General features: G+C 31.5%; 1 protein-coding gene and 1 long non-coding RNA gene across 2 annotated transcripts; both read left to right on the top strand.

Moving 5' to 3' along the window:
* The first annotated feature begins 249 nt into the window (after nucleotides 1-249).
* On the top strand, nucleotides 250-5,562 carry LOC139496428 (uncharacterized). The gene is made up of 3 exons (XM_071285025.1): nucleotides 250-483; nucleotides 3,833-4,158; nucleotides 5,476-5,562. The coding sequence occupies exons 1-2, from the start codon at nucleotides 303-305 to the stop codon at nucleotides 4,147-4,149; spliced, it is 498 nt and encodes a 165-aa protein (XP_071141126.1). The 5' UTR covers nucleotides 250-302; the 3' UTR covers nucleotides 4,150-4,158; nucleotides 5,476-5,562.
* A 6,604-nt stretch (nucleotides 5,563-12,166) lies between these two features.
* Nucleotides 12,167-16,103, top strand: LOC139496432 (uncharacterized). Its single transcript, XR_011657657.1, has 3 exons — nucleotides 12,167-12,399; nucleotides 14,424-14,743; nucleotides 16,017-16,103. It is a non-coding gene; the product is annotated as an uncharacterized lncRNA (long non-coding RNA).
* Nucleotides 16,104-23,012: the final 6,909 nt, after the last annotated feature.

The following is a 23,012-nucleotide window of genomic DNA, read 5'->3' as shown; positions in this document are numbered from 1 at the left end:
TGTTTATTGTATTCTGATGACTTTTACATTACATGTTATTGTATTATTTCAAAATAACACCTTTGAATTGAAATTAAATTTGTCCAACCTCAAAACATCATTAATAATGTAATAATTCATACAGATCAAAGAAAAAGTTTATCTTAAATTTTAAAAATAATGGATACCATACAAGTCTGTTCTCCATCATGGTTTTAAGTATGGGGTATATATAACGTTACCAATACTAGTAGACCAAGCACAGTACTCTTGGCCTTTGATTCACTTAGGTTTACATCAAGTCACTGGACGTAGCCATCAACATGGGACTTCCAACTCTTCTGTTTGTATTTGTCATTGCTGTTTTACCATTCATCCAATGTACCACACCTGAATATTTTGAACAGCAACCATGGGGAATGGGCGGTGACCAACTCGGAAGTGGTATTTTTCCTACAGCTGGACAAGGTCAAGGTCTTAATCCTATCTACGGCTCAAGCTCAGGTTTGTACCATTTTCAGTTTAATGTTCCATCCTTATAATTAAAGTTGATATCTATATATATAAAAAAGAAGATGTGGTATGATTGCCAATGAGACAACTCTCCACAAGAGACCAAAATGACAAAGACATTAACAACTATAGGTCACCGTATGGCCTTCAACAATTAGCAAGGCCCATACCGCATAGTCAGCTATAAAAGGCCCCGATATGACAATGTAAAACAATTCAAACGAAAAACAAACGGCCTTATCTAAAATTATAAAAACATGGATACCATACACGATTGTTCTCCATCACGATTTTAAGTATGGGGTATATATACCGCTACTAGTAGACCAAGCAAGGTACCCTTGGCCTTTGATTCATCAAGGTTTACACCAAGTCACTGGACGTAGCCATCAAAATGGGACTTCCATCTCTTCTTCTCTTGTTCGTCATTGCTGTCTTCCCATTCGTCCAAGGTACCTATCCAAGCATAGAATAACCATGGGGAGGAATGGGCGATGACATAATCGGAAATGATATTTATCATGGAGGCGGACAAGGTCAAGATGGTAATCCAATTTACGGCTCGAGCTCAGGTTTGTACCATTTGTTGAATATTTCGTTTAATAATTAAAATTGATATTTATAATAAAATTTATTATTTCATATCGGTTGAGAATAAGATTCTCTTATTGGATTAAAAGGGGTCACATGACATTCATCATTCTTCAGTAATAAATTCCATCGGTCATTAACAGAAAAATACGGACCAGAAAACCAGTCGTTAACGAACTTTTACATGATAATGACCGGTGGGGCGTGGTTTCCGTCTGATAATGACCGTTGGGGCGTGGTTTTCGTCTGATAATGACCGTTGGGGAGTGGTTTCTCTGTTTAGAGAGATGTACTTTTTATAAAACATGTTCCTGTTTTTAATATTATATTTAAGTTGTTGAATTCTTTATTATATGTTTTCTTTAATTATAAAATTAAAGATAACTTGATTAAGTATTTATATACTGAATAATTGCACTAAAATGAGTGGCAGTATTACGTCGACTGGTCTTCACTCTTTGCCATAGAAATCGTACAGCTACTCGAGTTCGCTGTAGGCATTTTGAATTTATGAGAATTTTCCAAAACATGGTTTCTCAATGAAATAAACATAATAGTTTCTGAAAAACTGGTCATTATCGTGATACATGGACTGCCCGTAGGACAGTGGTATTGACTGCGACAACGATAATGACCTCGCCTTCGGCTCAGTCATTATCACTATCTTAGTCAATACCACTGTCCTGTGGGCAGTCCATATATAGCGATAATGACCAGTTTTTCAAGAACTATTATATAAGTATAACTTTAGATATACTTTTCGAATTTTGAATCATCATTGATGATAATTTTATAATGGTACATAAAAAGGTAGAGATTATATACACCTGGAAAAAGTATTGCAACACTTCAATTGTTTTCAATGGAAGTGTTGCAACACTTTTTACTATGTGTATATATATAATTAGTCAATAATGTCATTAACAATTGAAATTCAAAGAATTACTTCGATTCTAATAGGACAAAGATGGTAATTTGAATACTGAAGGTCAGTGTGGTTTTCAGTCTGTATGTCTGCTATTCTACTTTACCCCCTGTAAGATAAAAGCTACACATTTCAATCAAATTTAAGGCTCGCATGAACTATTCCTCAAATAACCACAGGAAAATATGTGTTTTAGTCTTTCAATTCTTAACCCATATTTTGTTTCGGTTTTCTACTATTTACTGTCAAATCTACAGCAGACATATCGTAACTAAGGTGTGAGCCACCATGTTGACCTCCTGAAATCAATAAGCATACGACTGGTGCAACGGATAGACTATTTAACCTACGGGTAACTCCATTGTAATGCTATATTCTCCATATTACACTTACCAAAATAATCTCAAGCTTTAAAATTTCCATTCGTATGACGTCATATTTTGAAATAACGCTTATGCGCCGCGATTTTTTATGCAATATCGGGGATTTTTTTTTTATTTTTATTTCTGTGTCTGCTTAGTATCGAGAATTTTCTCACGATGATGTTTACAAAATAATAGAAATACGTCATGATTTATTGAATTTTGTTTTTTCAATTTTCATTTATTATCTTATGCATTTATTCTTATTAGAGTAACCATTCTCTTTTTTTCCATCTCAATTTTATCACAAAGAAATTCACATTGTGTTTGAACATATATTACGACATATAAAATAACGTAGGAGGTTGACAGGAACAGCAATAATATGCACATCTCTGCGTCTGCTTAGTATCGAGAATTTTATCACGATTAGAAACACGTCATATTAGCAATAGAAACACGTCATATAAGCAATAGAAACACGTCATATTAGCAATAGAAGCACGTCATATTAGCAATAGAAACACGTCATATTAGCAGTAGAAACACGTCATATTAGCAGTAGAAACACGTCATATTAGCAGTAGAAACACGTCATATTAGCAATAGAAACACGTCATATTAATAATAGCAACACGTCATATTAGCAATAGAAACACGTCATATTAAAATTGTATGTGTACACATTTCATATCATTCAAATAACATCTAGTCCTAAGTTCTGATACTTATTTGTCCTCAGAAAACCGGCAGAACCACTACAAACCAAAAATACAATAAACACTCTACAGAACTCTTTATAAAAACTAAGACTGATGAGAACGTACTCATCTGAAGGTGTTAGAAAACCCTGCTTCATACGTTACCCACGATATGTTATGTTTAATGGAAGATATTCAAATGTAGTCTTTGATCTGAAATATGAACAGGCTACCTTTGATACAGGAGATGTTATAAAACTATTTATTATATACTTATAGAATATAATGGTATCCCATGATAAAACTTTTTTGTGCATATATCTATTCATTAAATTTAAAGAATTGCTTTCGGTTTTTATTGCATGCTGTTCTGTTACGTTATCGAATAACATTTCGACGTATTTCGGAAAATTCAGGAAAATACACCTTAATGGTCCGTGTTTTTTTGTGTAAATCCTAACAAAAGTGGATAAAAAATTATTAGGAATCAACAAAAATACTATAAAAAATTACAAATCAAACATTATTTTTTTTCAAAGTTTAAAAAAAAGTTTTTGTCTGCACGTCTTCTGCTGAAGTATATGACAAAAAGAACATAGCATTTCAGCCGATGATCAAAATTCTTACTCAAGTCTGTCGGCTCTCGGGCTGATATCATGACCTAGGACTGATAAGTGGTCCAACATGAAAAAGGCCGTCTTATAATCTATATATATTATGGTTGTTTACCTCTTTTTAAATCGATTCCTTTTTCTGTACAGGACGAATATGGTGTACTTGCCGTCGGCGATGTCGTTATAGGGAATGGAGTTTGAGAAACTCTTGTATACTACCTTTTTTACCAAGATACTGGAGAACATGTTGTAAATATTTGAGAAATTATCAAACATCATCTATGTACCGTGGTTATGCTGGTTCAACTTACCCTCAAACATACCCGGGATCTACGTACCCCGGAACTTACCCTGGATCTGGATCTACATACCCACCAACTTACCCGGGATCTATGTACCCTCAAATGAGTTACCCTACATATCCTGAAATTGGAGGAGGTAGCTTACCACCAAAAGGTGTCTAAAAATATCAGGTAAGAAGTATTTATAATAGTTTCGGTGGTTGGCATATAAGTAATGATCTGCGCTATGTCTGGTTGTTATACTTGTCTGTAGCGCATAACATTTAGCCAGACATAAATCCTAAACTAACGGGCTCTCTTTTCAAAGTCAGGAGCATTTACTTTAGTTTTTGTCGTTTGTTGTATACTTTATATCTAATTTCTGTTTGTTTACTGATTTTTCATAAATCACACAGTTGTTTTCACGGCTGGTATTGTTGTATGGGTTTTTCTCTTTGTTGAAGGCCGTACAATGACACATAGTTTATATGTTTATTGACACATCAAATCGACAACAAAGACACAAAGACATGTCAACACGAATTGAAGGAAACCTAAGTCGCGGAATACTTATCTTTTAAAGCAATTTCAATTGATTAAAGCATAACATATATGCATATAAATTGATATAAGACCATGCATTTTGTATGCAGAAATGTAAACCTGGTGTCATATCTATATATGATAACAGACAGTATTGTCACATTCTTAAAATGTTGTATTTATTTCTGATACATTTGTTTTGCTTGGTTCATGTGTATTGGTATTAAAAATCTGAATTATTTAATCTTACTGATAGACGAAACAAGAACTATCTTTAAAAAAGATATCCGACGTATTTAAATTTGAGTATATCTTTAGAACTATCATTTCGATAACCTTCAGAAGCACAAAGATACCACTTAAATAACGTTTTCTCTGTTTGTGTTCAGTATTCTCGGTCCTCGTTTCTTTCTGTTTACATTCACCAAAACCCCGCGGAAATCTCACATGCGTAGGTGCGTTCTAAAAGTCATGTACGTTCGTACAACAAAGTTTACATTAAAATGACATAATTGTCCCGAATAAACAGCTGTCACGGATGCAAAGAGCTATTGGACAATTATTTTAATAAAAATATAAATCTTTGTAAGATCTAGTTCAAATATTTATAGTTTTTCACTTGCTTTCCATCACGATATAATTAACGAGACGTTTCTTCAAACACAAACAAATCACCCACCATGACAGCATTTTGTCCAATCACAGAAAGGATTTTCGAGCATGCGTATTATGTTGCCATAGTTAAGCGTCCTGAAGTTCAAAGGGCACAAACAGAAACTATACCGACTACCTCGGAAAAAAGTCAGATCCTTCAAAAGTTGGATTTTTTCATTGTGGCTTCACATACCTTTCTCTATGGTCATCTTAACGCATTCAATTTAGTTAAAGATTTTCATTTGAATCCATAAGAAATAAACTTTAAAAAAATTTGATGTAAGCATACAAAGTTATTATTTTCTATTGTAGACAAATAGACAGAAACCAGGTATAGAAAGAACAGACGTTTAACGGATTTATCTTATAAATACGAAATAAATATTCTGCATTGGAAATTATTTGTTTTATTTTTTCGTTGATGATTTTTAAGAAGACATTTGTTTGTTATGTTATTTGCTGTTGTCACCTCTTACTTTCTCTTAGATAGCCACTTATTATCCACACGTATAAATGAGTAAAAACCGTTGTTCACATGTGTTCACGATTATTTGTTTATCTGTCAAATTAACTAAACACAGATATACTGATTTAGTTTTATAAGATTTTTTTTTTAATAAGATTGCTTACTACGTACCAAAAGTTTTAAATGGTAAAAGATTGTAAAGTTTAAAAAAAAGAAGTGAAGACATTTTTCTGAAGACTTTGCCGCACATTTGTGTATAATATCTTTAGTGCCCGGCTTTGATTGCTGATAAAATGTATGTTAATTATTTAGAAAGAGGTTGCATGGAGCGCTTGGAGGACAAAAACAAACAAATATGTATAAAAAAGCAACACAAAAAGATATATAGAAAATCCCATTAGCAAAAATGAATGAAAAGAACACACAAATTATCATAGAACAATAACAATATGAAATGATGTTTAAGTACAGAGCCACATCTTCTGTTTCAAAGAAATATATAAAGGCCTTTAGACAAATCATATTAGCAAAACTGAGACACAAAATACAAAACCTATCATAGATCAATAGCACAATGGCATCATGTTTAATTAAGTAACGAGCCACGTCATATGTATCAAAGAAACATATTAAGGCATATAGACAAATCATATAACCAAAAATGAAAGACAAGAATACAAAAATGTTCATAGAATAATAACACATGACGGGATGTATAAGTACAGAGCCACTTCATATGTATAAAAAAAACCACAAAGAGGCATATAGACAAATCACATAAGCCAAAATAAAGACACGAATACAAAATAATTATAGACCATTACACAATGACGAGATCTAAACGCATGCAAGTAAAGAGTTAATAACACTGTAAAATCCTATGGAAAAAAAATTTCAACAGGAATTTGCAATTTAAAAGCTGACTATGCGGTACGGGTTTTACTCATTATGGAAGGCCTACATGAGACCTATAGTTGACAATTTTTATGTTATTTGGTCTCTTACAGAGAGTTTTCACATAGGCAATCCAACCTCCCCTTGTACCGAACTTATGTTGTTATTTATCAAACATTATTTTCAATATAAGATGTTTTTATTTTCTATCGTAAACGTATGTTATCATATTCCAGGTGTAATCCACCATTTTCAAGATGTGGTTCATGGTTGTTAATGGTTTCTTGTTTTTAATTATATAGATTTTACCCTTGGTTTTGACGTTTAATGATTTTATACTTATTCTCTGGGCCCTTTATAGATTGCTGTTCGATGTTAGCCTAAGCTCAGTGTTAAAGACCGTACTTTGACATATAATAGTTTATTTATCTTCATTGTGACTTGGATGGAATGTTGTCTCATTGGCACTCATAGAACATCTTCTTATATGTAAATAACGGATTTATTATAAAATAAACAAATTAAAAAGTATGCATTTTAAATAAGGTATTCAGATCTTTTCGTGGATGGATTTTAATTATGACATTGTGTGAACGTCTTTTAACTCTAATATCTATAAGATATTGTCGAATACGAATACTTTATTTCTTATAAATCTACAATTACATTGTTTAAGAGAACAAACATACATATAACTATAAGGTACAATTATTATCAACATTTTAAAAAGGGAAATGTGTTGATAATCTATTTATTTGAAGAGGAAACACATCTATACATATACAAATGTAAAATGAACACATATACATGATACATTGATATATATATATATATTTGAAGCTTTTTCCTAGGATTAATAACAATTCACAAAAAAAGCAACAGTTTTTGTCTGTTATAGGACTAAAGTAAAACAGGCGATTGCAAAGCATTGCATTGATTAAAAAAACCAAACTGCTGGAATAAGCTAATCAGAAACAGCAATCACTGACAATCAAAAACTATCTTTGAGCTCATTTTTCTCTTAGAACGGTTATATGGTTGTATTTGTGTGATTTGTTGAAATTTTGGTTATTAATCTGTAAAACTGTTCATATTGTTTGAACTTAAGACTTTTTGTTTATACTGAATTTTAGTATCTTTTATAAATGTCACCGTTCGATGATAATACTAGCAGTGCTAATCTATCCACTATCGCCGATCCCTTGATTTTGTAACCAACTGAATGATGACAAACAAAATGTTTTTTTCCGATGCTTGCATATTTTTCATTTTATATAACTTAAATTTATTATCGTTTAACAATACTAAAACCACTCCAAAGAAGATAAGCAACAAAACGTGACTACATCCGTCTAAAGACAGATACTTGTCTCTACCAAATACTTTTACCAACATTTACAGTAGGGTTATAAGATGCTGGTGTCAAACCGTTGATAGTTGATTTTATTTTATTCTCAAGATTTTATACAAATATAAGTTTCAAAGTGGAGTAGTGCAATGATGATGTAGACCAAGGGCATTATAGTTTATTCAGAAAAGACACACAAAGGGAGATAACTCAATAATAATTCATAGTATACACAGTAAACACAACAACTTGTACAATACACTTAAGATATGCGTTAAAAAACTATGTCATGTTTCCTTACGTTAAACCTGATTCAAGAAGACTTTTCTATGAAACAATAATATACTTTAAGGAAAGTTTTAAAAACACCAATGAGTGATTGGAAGAGAAAAAAAAAAGGAGAGGCAATTGATACCAGCATGACCAGATGGACATTCACACTCAGTAGTTGAAAAATTAAGATTACATTGAATGTCAAACATTACAATTTTATATATAAGTTTTAGTTGAATATCTTATAATAACTTATTTCAAATTATCAAGGTCTGACATACCTGTATACGTTGTCTTGTGTGTTGTTTAACAATTTTAAACATGTTTACCTGTATTAATATTATTACGTACACCAATGTATAAAAAAATGTAGTGATATTATTTCGTACAACAATGTTCATAACATGATATCTGTATTCTTTGTTTTTCTATTAATTACATTACACAAATGTATAAAATGGGATCAATCATGTTTATCAATTTATTTTCATTAGCATAATTCTTGTAAAAAAAAGCCTATCTATATTCTAAATTAATTTGCCATTAATGATTTTGTTATTATTAAATTAGAAGCAAACTAAATATATTTTTACATGCATATGCACACTAAATGATCATTATTCTATCGATATCTTTATCTTGGCATTGCACAAGGTCATGTTCTCCGACTGTTTATAAATTGTGTACTAAATCCGTGGGATGTTGGATGTGTAATAATTGATAATCTAGTCTATCATGATTTTTTAATAAGTTGTTATTGGTTTAGAACAAACTGCAAGTAACGCTGAGAACTCTCAGATATGTATTCAGCTGATGAGAAAAGCCTTATTCAAATGATTTTTATAGTTTATTTTTATCTTGTATTGTTATATCACTGTTCAGGATTGGTGGAGGATTGGGATCCCGCTTATATGTTTCACCACGCCAAATTCTATATGTATGTGACTGTCCCATTTCAGAAGCCTGTAATTCAGAGATAACCGTTGTCGGTTGTTGCTGCGTTTCATATTTCTTTTCTTTCTTTTTTGCACATGAATAAGGTTGTTAATTTTATCATTTAAATGGTTTTACATTTATTATTTCTGTGGCCTTTAGGGCTGACTTAATTGGAGGCATGGACTTTGCTCATTGGTGACCTATATTTGTAATTTCTGTGTCATTCGGTCCTTAGTAAAAAGTTGTCTCACTGCCAACAATCACACTTCTTTCTTTTTAGTATTAACTAACAAAAGGGATATCAATAATAAAAAAAAACCAGAAAACATCAGCCATCTCTCTTTCAAGTCACTTATTGTTTTTAAATTGCTCTCGTGATCTGTGTTGATTGATTGTGTCACTAGCCAATAAACTGTGGTATCAAGTAAGCTTGCGATCGACAATAACTGAAAGAAATTTTAGTTGCCTATAATACTCTATAGATTCGTAATAAGTAAAAATAAACACATGCCTATAGGACGAAGTATAGTATGCATCCGTATATTTGCACGGAAATTTCGCTTAAATTGAAATAAGAGGAAAATTATTCAAAATATAAAATTAAGAATGGATTTAAAGCGTAGAAATTGTATATATCTTTTGGTTGAAATTTTTGTTAGACTAATTTGAATGTGTGTTTGGTGTCAGGTGCGTTGCAAGTTTAGTTTTTTTGTAATATGGTCACAACGATTGTCACAATAACCAAATACAGAACTGAACAAGAGAGTTAATTGGTGCAAGCACCAACATTTTGGGCCGGAAATATGGATGTTTTTGGTGTTAAAAAATTGCAAAATATCAAATAAACAATCTGTAAGTTGAAGGTCTTTCATCCTCAATTGCCAGAACTGGTCCAATACAATAATTTATGATAATGCTATGAACTATATCTTAATTGTGATGTTGATGAAATCGAATATCATCTAATTCATTTTCAAAACTTAATTTTTAAACTCGTGACTATCAAAGCTGCATTTACTCATTCATGAGTCTTAGTTCATGATGACATATTTTTTAGGACTCGATTATGACTATTATAGACGCATCTACAGACAAAATATTATTTCTCCACGAGTTGTATCTCAGATATGGAGTGTAACGCAAACTTTTATCAGTCACTCATATTTGTAATTTAAATGTAGATGAAGTTAACTTTTTTTTTATCAAGACGCGTCTATGAACAAAATCTCATGAACAAATGTCATGAACTATGACTTATACTTCCACGGATAGATAGCGAGGTGTGGTGCTGTGGTTAGTGCATCGGACTACTTACACAGAGGTTCCTGGTTTGCTCCCCGTTAAGGGGAGAACATTTCAGGGACTGTATTTTCGGTTCTCCCTTAACACTATTTGCGAGTTTTGTCTTGAGAAACGATGATAGTCCGTCAGAAGGGGACAATAAATGACTGACCAGTGTTAAGAGAGAGCCGCATCTCTTGCACGTAAAAGACACCCTTGTAAATTTCGAAAAAGAGAAAGGCTAATGCCAGCACGCGCACCTGCAAAGTGGAAAGGATTACTATAAGTTGCAATAACTTGTTTTTTAATCCACTATGGATAAATATGTTTAAACTAGATAGATGGACTGACTTTAACTTTGTGATTGACAGATGAAACACTATATCCCTTTGCCCACTTCGTTTGATAAAAAAATAAAATCGTAAAGCAAACACATATCAAATTATTTGTCTCAGATACGGTTGAGAAATCATAGACATAATGTTTTAATTTCTATACAGTTTTGGTGAAATTTGAAAAGTATCAACAAACAGTCACAAAAATAGGAATGTAGCTTTGTATAATATTTAACAATGATTTCTGCTCAAACCGATGCGAAAGGTTAATTTAAACTTACTACCAGTTATGAGAAATATTGATTATTTTCGAATGCCTTATGGTGATCTGAAGATTAAGGACAATAATAAAAACGTTCCATATTTGGGTTTTACTATGTATTGATATTAATATTATCTCATGTACATTAACTCCATATCCCTTCATAATCGTATTGGGTTTACGACAGACTAAACACATGCTTCATACTACAACTAAATATCAGAAAACTTCAGACAGTATAGCAATTATCCTTTTCGTAACAACTGATAAATTTTTTACAGTTTTTCTAAAATTTAATTTGTTTGGTTGCAGTAAAATTGCAAAGTATTTTATAAAACACCAAGTGGATATTTTAGAGGTTTAAAAATCACTTTCAGTTACTGAAGCAGGTTACCTATTAAAACTACCGAGATCGTATACGTTGAAAGTTAAAATATCTTTACTATGGTTATAACTGTATAAATAATAATCAAAATAGAATAAAAAATAACTATCTTAAGAAAAAAAATCTTTTCCCATGTTCCGACGACGAGTTGTTTTAAGAACATGGTACCTTATTTACATTTCTAAAATACATGGTTTGGGAAATCCTCAATTACGTGTCACGAATTCTGTGCATAATAAAACAACGAACATTCATTGCTATACATATTTAGCATCTTCTTCTCATACAAAAAATAATAAAAAATGTGTGAATTTAATTTACCTAAAATCTTTAATTTTCAAATACCGCACAAAATAATGTAGATCCGCTGAAACTCATGTAACAATCCAAAAACCTATATCATAAAAAAACCGGCAAAGTGCCGGCCCATAATAAACAGGAAATAACTGAATACAAGATGACTATTTATACTATTATATCTACCAAGACATGAAAATGAGTTGTTTAACAGTATCGATCAAAACACGACAATCAGGTTCGAATGATGTTCGTTTGTTCTGTTGGTCTTCAATTTAACACGTGGTTCATTTGATGACTTTACATTATATAGTTTTGTATTATTTCAAAATAACACTTTTGAATTGAAATTAAATTTGTCCAACCTCAAAACATCATAATTATTGTAATTAATTATACAGATCAAAGATTAAGTTTATCTAAAATAAAAAAATAATGGATACAATACAAGTCTGTTCTCCATCACGATATTAACTATGGGGTATATATACTGTTATTAGAAGACCAAGAAAGGTACACTTGGCCTTTGAGTCACTAAGGTTTACATCAAGTCACTGGACGTAGCCATCAGCATGGGACTTCCGTCTATTCTTCTTTTGTTGGTCATTGGTGTCTTACCATTCGTCCAGGGTACCTATCCAAGCATAGAACAACCATGGGGAAGGGGAGATGACCAAATGGGGGATGGTATTTATCCCAATGATGGCATTATAGGCGGACAAGGTCAAGGTATTAACCCTATCTACGGCTCAAGCTCTGGTATGTATCATTTTTCAATTTAATGTATTTATAGTTAAAATTGATATTGAAATGAAGATTCAGTCTAATAACATTTACGGTACCAATTTTCCTGCACCAGATGCGCATTTCGACAATACATGTCTCTTCAGTGATGCTCGTGGCAAAAAAATTGGAAATCCAAAGCTTATATAAAAGATGAAGAGCTATAATCTGATGGTCCAAAAACTATAGCCAAATCTAACTTTAGATATACTATTCGCATTTTGAAGCATAATTGGTAATATTTTTAAAAGCGTATTCACAAAGGCAGTGAATGCTCGATAACATTAAAACTTCAATAAATACTCCGATTCTAATAGGACAAATACGGTAATTTGAAAACCGAATCGCAGTTATTATCGCAGTGTGTTTCTACTTTACCCCTGTAAGACAAAAGCTACTCATTTCAATCATTAAATCTTGCATGAACTATTCAAAATAAGCCACAAGAAAAAATGTATTTTAGCCTTTTAATTCTTAACCCATATTTTGTTTCGGTTTGCTACTATTTACTGTCAAATATACAGTTGACAAGTCGTAACAAAAGGTGTGAGCCACCATGTTGACTTGCTGAAATCCATAAGTATACGACTGGTGCAACGGATAGACTATTTAACATACGGGAAACTCCATTGTAATGCTATATTCTCCATATTACACTTACCACAAAAATCTCCAGCTTTAGAATTTCAATTCATATGACATCAAATTTTGAAATAACGCTTATGCGCCGCGATTTTCATGAAATATCGGGAATTTTTTTTCATTTTTTTTTCTGTGTCTGCTTAGTATCGAGAATATTCTCACGATGATGTTTACAAAATAATAGAAATACGTCATATTGAATTTTGTTTTCAATTTTCATTTATTATCTTATGCATTAATTCTTATTAGAATAACCATTCTCTTTTTTCCATCTCAATTTTATCACAAAGAAATTAACATAGTGTTTGAACATATGTTACGACATATGAAATAACGTGGGAGGTTAACAGGAACAGCAATAATGTGTACATCTCTGCGTCTGCTTAGTATCGAGAATTTTATCACGATTAGAAACACGTCATATTAGCAATAGAAACACGTCATATTAGCAATAGAAACACGTCATATTAGCAATAGAAACACGTCATATTAGCAATAGAAACACGTCATATTAGCAATAGAAACACGTCATATTAAAATTGTATGTGTACACAGTTAATGTTATTCAAATAACATCTAGTCCTAAGTTCTGATACTTATTTGTCCTCAGAAAACCGGCAGAACCACGACAAACCAAAAATACAATCAACACTCTACAGAACTCTTTATAAAAACTAAGACTGATGAGAACGTACTCATCTGAAGGTATTAGCAAACCCTGCTTCATACGTTACCCACGATATGTTATGTTTAATGGAAGAGTTTCAAATTTAGTCTTTGATCTGAAATATGAACAGGCTACCTTTGATACAGGAGATGTTATAAAACTATTTATTATATACTTATAGAATATAATGGTATCCCATGATAAAACTTTTTTGAGCATATATCTATTCATTAAATTTAAAGAATTGCTTCCGGTTATTATTGCATGCTGTTCTGTTACGTTATCGAATTACATTTCGACGTATTTCGGAAAATTCAGGAAAATACACCTTAATGGTCCGTGTTTTTTTGTGTAAATCCTAACAAAAGTGGATAAAAAAATTATTAGGAATCAACAAAAATACTATAAAAAATTACAAATCAAACATTATTGTTTTTCAAAGTTTAAAAAAAAGTTTTTGTCTGCACGTCTTCTGCTGAAGTATATGACAAAAAGAACATAGCATTTCAGCCGATGATCAAAATTCTTACTCAAGTCTGTCGGCTCTCGGGCTGATATCATGACATAAGACTGATAAGTGGTCCAACATGAAAAAGGCCGTCTTATAATCTATATATATTATCTGGAAAAGCATTGCCTAATTTCATATGGTTGTTTACCTCATTTTAAATCGATTCCTTTTTCTGTACAGGACGAATATGGTGTACTTGCCGTCGGCGATGTCGTTATAGGGAATGGAGTTTGAGAAACTCTTGTATACTACCTTTTTTACCAAGATACTGGAGAACATGTTGTAAATATTTGAGAAATTATCAAACATCATCTATGTACCGTGGTAATGCTGGTTCAACTTACCCTCAAACATACCCGGGATCTACGTACCCCGGAACTTACCCTGGATCTACATACCCACCAACTTACCCGGGATCTATGTACCCTCAAATGCGTTACCCTACATATCCTGGAATTGGAGGAGGTAGCTTACCACCAAAAGGTGTCTAAAAATATAAGGTAAGAAGTATTTATAATAGTTTCTGTGCTATGTCTGGTTGTTATACTTGTCTGCAGCGCATAACATTTAGCCAGACATAAATCCTAAACTAAAGGGCTCTCTTTTCAAAGTCAGGAGCATTTACTTTAGTTTTTGTCGTTTGTTGTATACTTTATATCTAATTTCTGTTTGTTTACTGATTTTTCATAAATCACACAGTTGTTTTCACGGCTGGAATTGTTGTATGCGTTTTTCTCTTTGTTGAAGGCCGTACAATGACACATAGTTTATATGTTTATTGACACATCAAATCGACAACAAAGACACAAAGACATGTCAACACGAATTGAAGAAACCTAAGTCGCGGAATACTTATCTTTTAAAGCAATTTCAATTGATTAAAGCATAACATATATGCATATAAAGTGATATAAGACCATGCATTTTGTATGCAGAAATGTAAACCTGGTGTCATATCTATATATGTCACATTAAAATGTTGTATTTATTTCTGATACATTTGTTTTGCTTGGTTCATGTGTATTGGTATTAAAAATCTGAATTATTTTATCTTACTGATAGATGAAACAAGAAATATCTTTAAAAAAGATATCCGACGTATTTAAATTTGAGTATATGTTCAGAACTATCATTTCGATAACCTTCAGAAGCACAAAGATACCACTTAAATAACGTTTTCTCTGTTTGTGTTCAGTATTCTCGGTCCTCGTTTCTTTCTGTTTACATTCAACAAAACCCCGCGGAAATCTCACATGCGTAGGTGCGTTCTAAAAGTTATGTACGTTCGAACAACAAATTTTACATTAAAAAATATATAATTGTCCCGAATAAACAGCTGTCACGGATGCAAAGAGCTATTGGACAATTATTTTAATAAAAATATAAATCTTTGTAAGATCTAGTTCAAATATTTATAGTTTTTCACTTGCTTTCCATCACGATATAATTAACGAGACGTTTCTTCAAACACAAACAAATCACCCACCATGACAGCATTTTGTCCAATCACAGAAACGATTTTCGAGCATGCGTATTATGTTGCCATAGTTAAGCGTCCTTAAGTTCAAAGGGCACAAACCGAAACTATACCGACTACGTCGGAAAAAAGTCAGATCCTTCAAAAGTTGGATTTTTCCATTGTGGCTTCACATACCTTTTTCTATGGTCATCTTAACGCATTCAATTTAGTTAAAGATTTTCATTTGAATCCATAAGAAATAAACTTTAAAAAAAATTGATGTAAGCATACAAAGTTATTATTTTCTATTGTAGACAAATAGACAGAAACCAGACATAGAAAGAACAGACGTTTAACGGATTTATCTTATAAAATACGAAATAAATATTCTGCATTGGAAATTATTTGTTTTATTTTTTCGTTGATGATTTTTAAGAAGACATTTGTTTGTTTTGTTATTTGCTGGTGTCACCTCTTACTTTCTCTTAGATAGCCACTTATTATCCACACGTATAAATGAGTAAATACCGTTGTTCACATGTGTTCACAATTATTTGTTTATCTGTCAAATTAACTAAACACAGATATACTGCTTTAGTTTTATAAGAAGTTTTTTTTAATAAGATTGCTTACTACGTACCAAAAGTTTTAAATGGTAAAAGATTGTAAAGTTTAAAAAGAAGAAGTGAAGACATTTTTCTGAAGACTTTGCCGCACATTTGTGCATAATATCTTTAGTGCCCGGCTTTGATTGCTGATAAAATGTATGTTAATTATTTAGAAAGAGGTTTCATGGAGCGCTTGGAGGACAAAAACAAACAAATATGTATAAAAAAGCAACACAAAAAGATATATAGAAAATCCCATTAGCAAAAATGAATGAAAAGAACGCACAAATTATCATAGAACAATAACAATATGAAATGATGTTTAAGTACAGAGCCACATCTTCTGTTTCAAAGGCCTTTAGACAAATCATATTAGCAAAACTGAGACACAAAAATACAAAATCTATCATAGAACAATAACACAATGGCATGATGTTTAATTAAGTAAAGAGCCACGTCATGTGTATCAAAGAAACATATTAAGGCATATAGACAAATCATATAACCAAATATGAAAGACAAGAATACAAAAATGTTCATAGAATAATAACATATGACGGGATGTATAAGTACAGAGCCACTTCATATGTATAAAAAAAACCACAAAGAGGCATATAGACAAATCACATAAGCCAAAATAAAGACACGAATACAAAATAATTATAGACCATTACACAATGACGAGATCTAAACGCATGCAAGTAAAGAGTTAATAACACTGTAAAATCCTATGGAAAAAAAATTTCAACAGGAATTTGCAATTTAAAAGCTGACTATGCGGTACGGGTTTTACTCATTATGGAAGGCCTAACTGAGATCTATAGTTGACACTTTTTATGTTATTTGGTCTCTTACAGAGAGTTTTCACATAGGCAATCCAACCTCCCCTTGTACCGAACTTATGTTGTTATTTATCAAACATTATTTTCAATATAATATGTTTTTATTTTCTATCGTAAACGTATGTTATCATATTCCAGGTGTAATTCACCATTTTCAAGATGTGGTTCATGATTGTTACTGATTTCTTGTTTTTAATTATATAGATTTTACCGTTGGTTTTGACTTTTAATGAGTTTATACTTATTCTATGGGCCCTTTATAGATTGCTGTTCGATGTGAGCCTAAGCTCAGTGTTAAAGACCGTACTTTGACATATAATAGTTTATTTATCTTCATTGTGACTTGGATGGAAAGTTGTCTCATTGACACTCACTGAACATCTTCTTGTATCTAAATAACGGATTTATTATAAAATAAACGAATTAAAAAGTATGCATTTTAAATAAGGTATTCATATCTTTTCGTGGATGGACGAATTATGACATTGTGTGAACGTCTTTTAACTCTAATATCTATAAGATATTGTCGAATACGAATACTTTATTTCTTATAAATCTACAATTACATAGTTATAGAGAACAAACATAGATATAACTATAAGGTACAATTATTATCAACATTTTAAAAAGGGAAAAAAACGCTCGTTCACATGTGTTGATAATCTATTTATTTGAAGAGGAAACACATCTATATATATACAAATTTTAGGGGCCAGCTGAAGGACACCTACGGGTGCGGGAATTCTCGCTACATTGAAGACCCATTGGTTGCCTTCGGCTGTTGTTTGCTCTATGGTCGGGTGGTTGTCGCTTTGACATATTCACCATTTCCTTTCTCAATTTTAAATGTAAAATGAACACATATACATTGATATATATATAATTGAAGCTTTTTCCTAGGAGCTGAACTGAACTTAAGACTTATTGTTTATACTGAATTTTAGTATCTTTTATAAATGTCACCGTTCGATGTTAATACAAGCAGTGCTAATCTATCTATATATCGCCGATCCCTTAATTTTGTAACCTATTGAATGATGACAAAACAAAATATTTTTTTCCGATGCTTGCATATTTTAGATTTTATATAACTTTAATTTATTATCGTTTAACAATACTAAAACTACTCCAAGGAAGATAAGCAACATTTAAAACGTGACTACATCCATCGAAAGACAGATATTTTTCTCTACCAAATATTTTTACCTACATTTACAGTAAGGTTATAAGATGCTGGTGTCAAACCGTTGATAGTTGATTTTAAATTATTCTCAAGATTTTATACAAGTATAAGTTTCAAAGTGGAGTAGTGCAATGATGATTTGGTTAAAAGGAAGTAAATATAGATCGCTTGCGCCACCTAGATTTTACATCCAAGATGATAGGTAGAAGTAAATTTATTTTCTGCTGCCTTGGTAATTAGAAATTAAAATTGAAATAGTGAGAAATGAGTGTTGGCCATTGGTGTAGAAATAGCGAGAAATTTAGAGAAAACTCTCTAAGACTAGCAAGATTTTCTGTGCCAAATTAAGCAAGGGTTGTTCTTCATTCATACTATTTCGAAAATTCCGGAACCGTTGAGTACCCTTAAAAAATGCCATTTTTCTATCAAAAAAGCTGCGGCACCATATGTGTTTGACCATTGCAATTACACCCAAAGGTGTTGATAATTCAGAATTCGAAATTTTTTTTAATGGATCTTTGATAGTGAAAAGGCAGGACCAAATAAGGCTACCATTGTCGCCTATGTAAATAATTACTTCCTTGTAACCTAAAGCAAAATGACGATTTCTGGCGCATCACTGTATTTTTCGAGATATATAAGAAATTGGATCGGTAAATTAATAAGGTACTAAGTGATTAACTATATCAGAAGTAAATTGCTGATCGCCGTGAAACTATAGTCTATATCAAATTTTTACTGTTTTTTTGTTCTTCTGTCTCAGGGGTAGGGTTCATCGATCTACTGTAAAAACGAGAATTCTGTCAAGGACTCTGTCTTTAATAATTTCACCTCATCCTCGATAACACTGAATGTATGTATGCATATCTAAAAAAAGGGGGGCTTGTTTTTGCTCATATAAGCGAATTTTTTGTATTTTTAATGGCTAAAATGTGCCAAAATGACCGTAAAATATTAAAAATTAGGTAAAAAATCAAAGGCTACACATGTTTCTCCTTAGTATCGTCGAATTGAATATTCTGAACACAATTCATATAAAACACATAACAGCAATGATGAATTCTTAGTTTCAGCATTTTTATAGTCTATTTCATAAAATATTTTGACTCTTATGCAACGGTGTCCATATATTTGCGATAAAGACATATAATTTAGACACAGTTATTAAATCATTAGCCTAAAGTCTTTAATAGACCCCAATCGAACTTCATTAATCAAAACCCGCGTTTTAAATATAACCAAACAGTCAAAATAAGCTGGTCAATGGCCCCAAGTCTGTAAAAAGTAACGTTTTCTGAAAAGGGGGGTACCTGTAAAGAAAGTCATTTTAAATGGTGAATAATTGTCTCTTTAATCCAAAATTTTGAACTTAAGCAGCAGTAGTATATAGTAATCGACTAACGTAAGGTTGTCCGATTTTATTTCAATATGTGTCAGTATAGGTTAAAAGGAAGTAAATATAGATCGCTTGCGCCACCTAGATTTTACATCCAAGATGATAGGTAGAAGTAAATTTATTTTCTGCTGCCTTGGTAATTAGAAATTAAAATTGAAATAGTGAGAAATGAGTGTTGGCCATTGGTGTAGAAATAGCGAGAAATTTAGAGAAAACTCTCTAAGACTAGCAAGATTTTCTGTGCCAAATTAAGCAAGGGGTGTTCTTCATTCATACTATTTCGAAAATTCCGGAACCGTTGAGTACCCTTAAAAAATGCCATTTTTCTATCAAAAAAGCTGCGGCACCATATGTGTTTGACCATTGCAATTACACCCAAAGGTGTTGATAATTCAGAATTCGAAAATTTTTTTAATGGATCTTTGATAGTGAAAAGGCAGGACCAAATAAGGCTACCATTGTCGCCTATGTAAATAATTACTTCCTTGTAACCATTTAGACCAAGGACATTATAGTTTATTCAGAAAAGACAAACAAGGGGAGATAACTCAATAATAATTCATAGTATACACAGTAAACACATCAACTTACACAATACACTTAAGATATGCGTTAAACAACTATGTCATGTTTCCTTACGTTAAACATGATTCAAGAAGACTTTTCTATGAAACAATAATATAATTTAATGAAAGTTAAACATCAATGAGTGATTGGAAGAGAAAAAAATAAAAAAGGAGAGGCAATTGATACCAACATGACCAGATGGACATTCAAACTCAGTAGTTGAAAAATTAAGATTACATTGAATGTCAAACATTACAATATTATATATAAGTTTTAGTTGAATATCTTATAATAACGTATTTCATTTTATCAAGGTCTGATATACCTGTATACGTTGTCTTGTGTGTTGTATAACAACTTTAAACATGTTAACCTGTATTAATATTATTACGTACACCAATGTACAAAAAAATGTAGTGATATTATTACGTACAACAATGTTCATAACATGATATCTGTACTCTTTGTTTTTCTATTAATTACATTACACAAATATATAAAATGGGATCAATCATTTTTATTAATTTATTTTCATTAGCATAATTCTTGTAAAAAAAAAGCCTAATTAAATTCTCAATTAATTTGCCATTATTGATTTTGTTATTATTAAATTAGAAGCAAACTAAATATATTTTTGCATGCATATGAACATTAAATGATCATTATTCTATCGATATCTTTATCTTGGCATTGCACAAGGTCATGTTCTCCGACTGTGTACTAAATCAGTGGGATATTGGATGAGTAATAATTGATAATCTAGTCTTAGATGCATGATTTTTTTATTATTGGTTTAGAACAAACTGCAAGTAACGCCGAGTACTCTCAGATATGTACTTTTTATTATTTGGATGTACAAGTAATCGGCAACGCCCTCTCCGCGTTTTTAATATTTCTATTTGTATTCAGCTGATGAGACAAGCCTTATTCAAATGATTTTTATAGTTTATTTTTATCTTGTATTGTTACATTACTGTCCAGGATTGGTGGATGATTGGGATCCCGCTTATATGTTTCACCCCGCCACATTCTGTATGTATGTGACTGTCCCATTTCTGAAGCCTGTAATTCAGAGGTAACCGTTGTCGGTTGTTGCTGTGTTTCATATTTCTTTTCGTTCTTTTTTGCACATGAATAAGGTTGTTAATTTTATCATTTACATGGTTTTACATTTATTGTTTCTGTGTCTTTTAGTGCAAAGTGGAAATGATAATCTATAACTTGTTTTTTAATCCACTATGAATAAATATGTTAAAACTAGATAGATGGACTGACCTTAACTTTGTGATTGACAGATAAAACACTATATCCTTTTGCCCATTTCGTTTGACAAAAAATATAAAATCGTAAAGCAAACAAATATCAAATTATTTCTCTCAGAAACAGTTGAGAAATCTTAGACATAAGGTTTTAATTTCTGTTCATTATTTGTGAAATTTCAAAAGTATCAACAAACAGTCACAAAAATAGGAATGTAGCTTTGTATAATATTTAACCATGAATTGAATGCCTTATGGTGACCTGAAGATGAAGGACAACAATAAAAACGTTCCATATTTGGGTTTTACCATGTATTGATATTAATATTGTTTCAAGTACATTTACTCCATATACCTTCATAATCGTATTGGGTATACGACTGACTAAACAAATGCTTCATACTACAACTAAATATCAGAAAAATTCAGACAGTATAGCAGTTGTCCTCTTCGTAACAACTGACAAATCATTGACAATATTTTTTAATTTCAATTTGTTTGGTTGCAGTAAAATTGCAAAGTATTTAAAACCACCAAGTGGATATTTTAGAGGTTTAAAAATCACTTTCAATGACTGAAGCAGGTTACCTATTAAAACTACCGACATCGTATACGTTGAAAGTTAAAATATCTTTATTATGATTATAACTGTATAAATAATAATCAAAATAGAATAGAAAATATCTATCTAAAGAAAAAAACGCAAACTATAAATCTTTTCCCATGTTCAGACGACAAGTTGTTTTAAGAACATGGTACCTTATTTACATTTCTAAAATACATGGTTTGGGAAATCCTCAATTACGTGTCACGAATTCTGTGCATAATAAAACAACGAGCATTCATTGCTATACATATTTAGCATCTTCTACTCATACAAAAAATAATAAAAAATGTGTTAATTTCAATTACCTAAAATCTTTAATTTTCATATACCGCAGAAAATAATGTAGATCCGCAGAAACTCATGTAACAATCTCAAACCTATATCATATAATGGACCGGCTTAGTGCCGGCCCATAATAAACAGGAAATAACTGAATACAAGATGACTATTTATACTAATATATCTACCACAACATGAAAATAAGTTGTTTAACAGTATCGATCAAAACACGACAATCAGGTTCGAATGATATTCGTTTGTTCTGTTGGTCTTCAATTTAACACGTGGTTCATTTGATGACTTTACATTATATGTTTTTGTATTATTTCAAAATAACACTTTTGATTTGAAATTAAATTTGTCCAACCTCAAAACATCATAATTATTGTAATTAATCATACAGATCAAAGATTAAGTTTATCTAAAATTAAAAAAATAATGGATACAATACAAGTCTGTTCTCCATCACGATATTAGCTATGGGGTATATATACTGTTATTAGAAGACCAAGAAAGGTACACTTGGCCTTTGATTCACTAAGGTTTTCATCAAGTCACTGGACGTTGGT

This window comes from Mytilus edulis, chromosome 11 (genome assembly GCF_963676685.1).
Source record: "Mytilus edulis chromosome 11, xbMytEdul2.2, whole genome shotgun sequence".
NCBI classification, from domain to species: domain Eukaryota; kingdom Metazoa; phylum Mollusca; class Bivalvia; order Mytilida; family Mytilidae; genus Mytilus; species Mytilus edulis.
The sequence above is the reverse complement of the archived record's forward strand: the minus strand, read 5'-3'. Positions and strand labels throughout refer to the sequence as shown.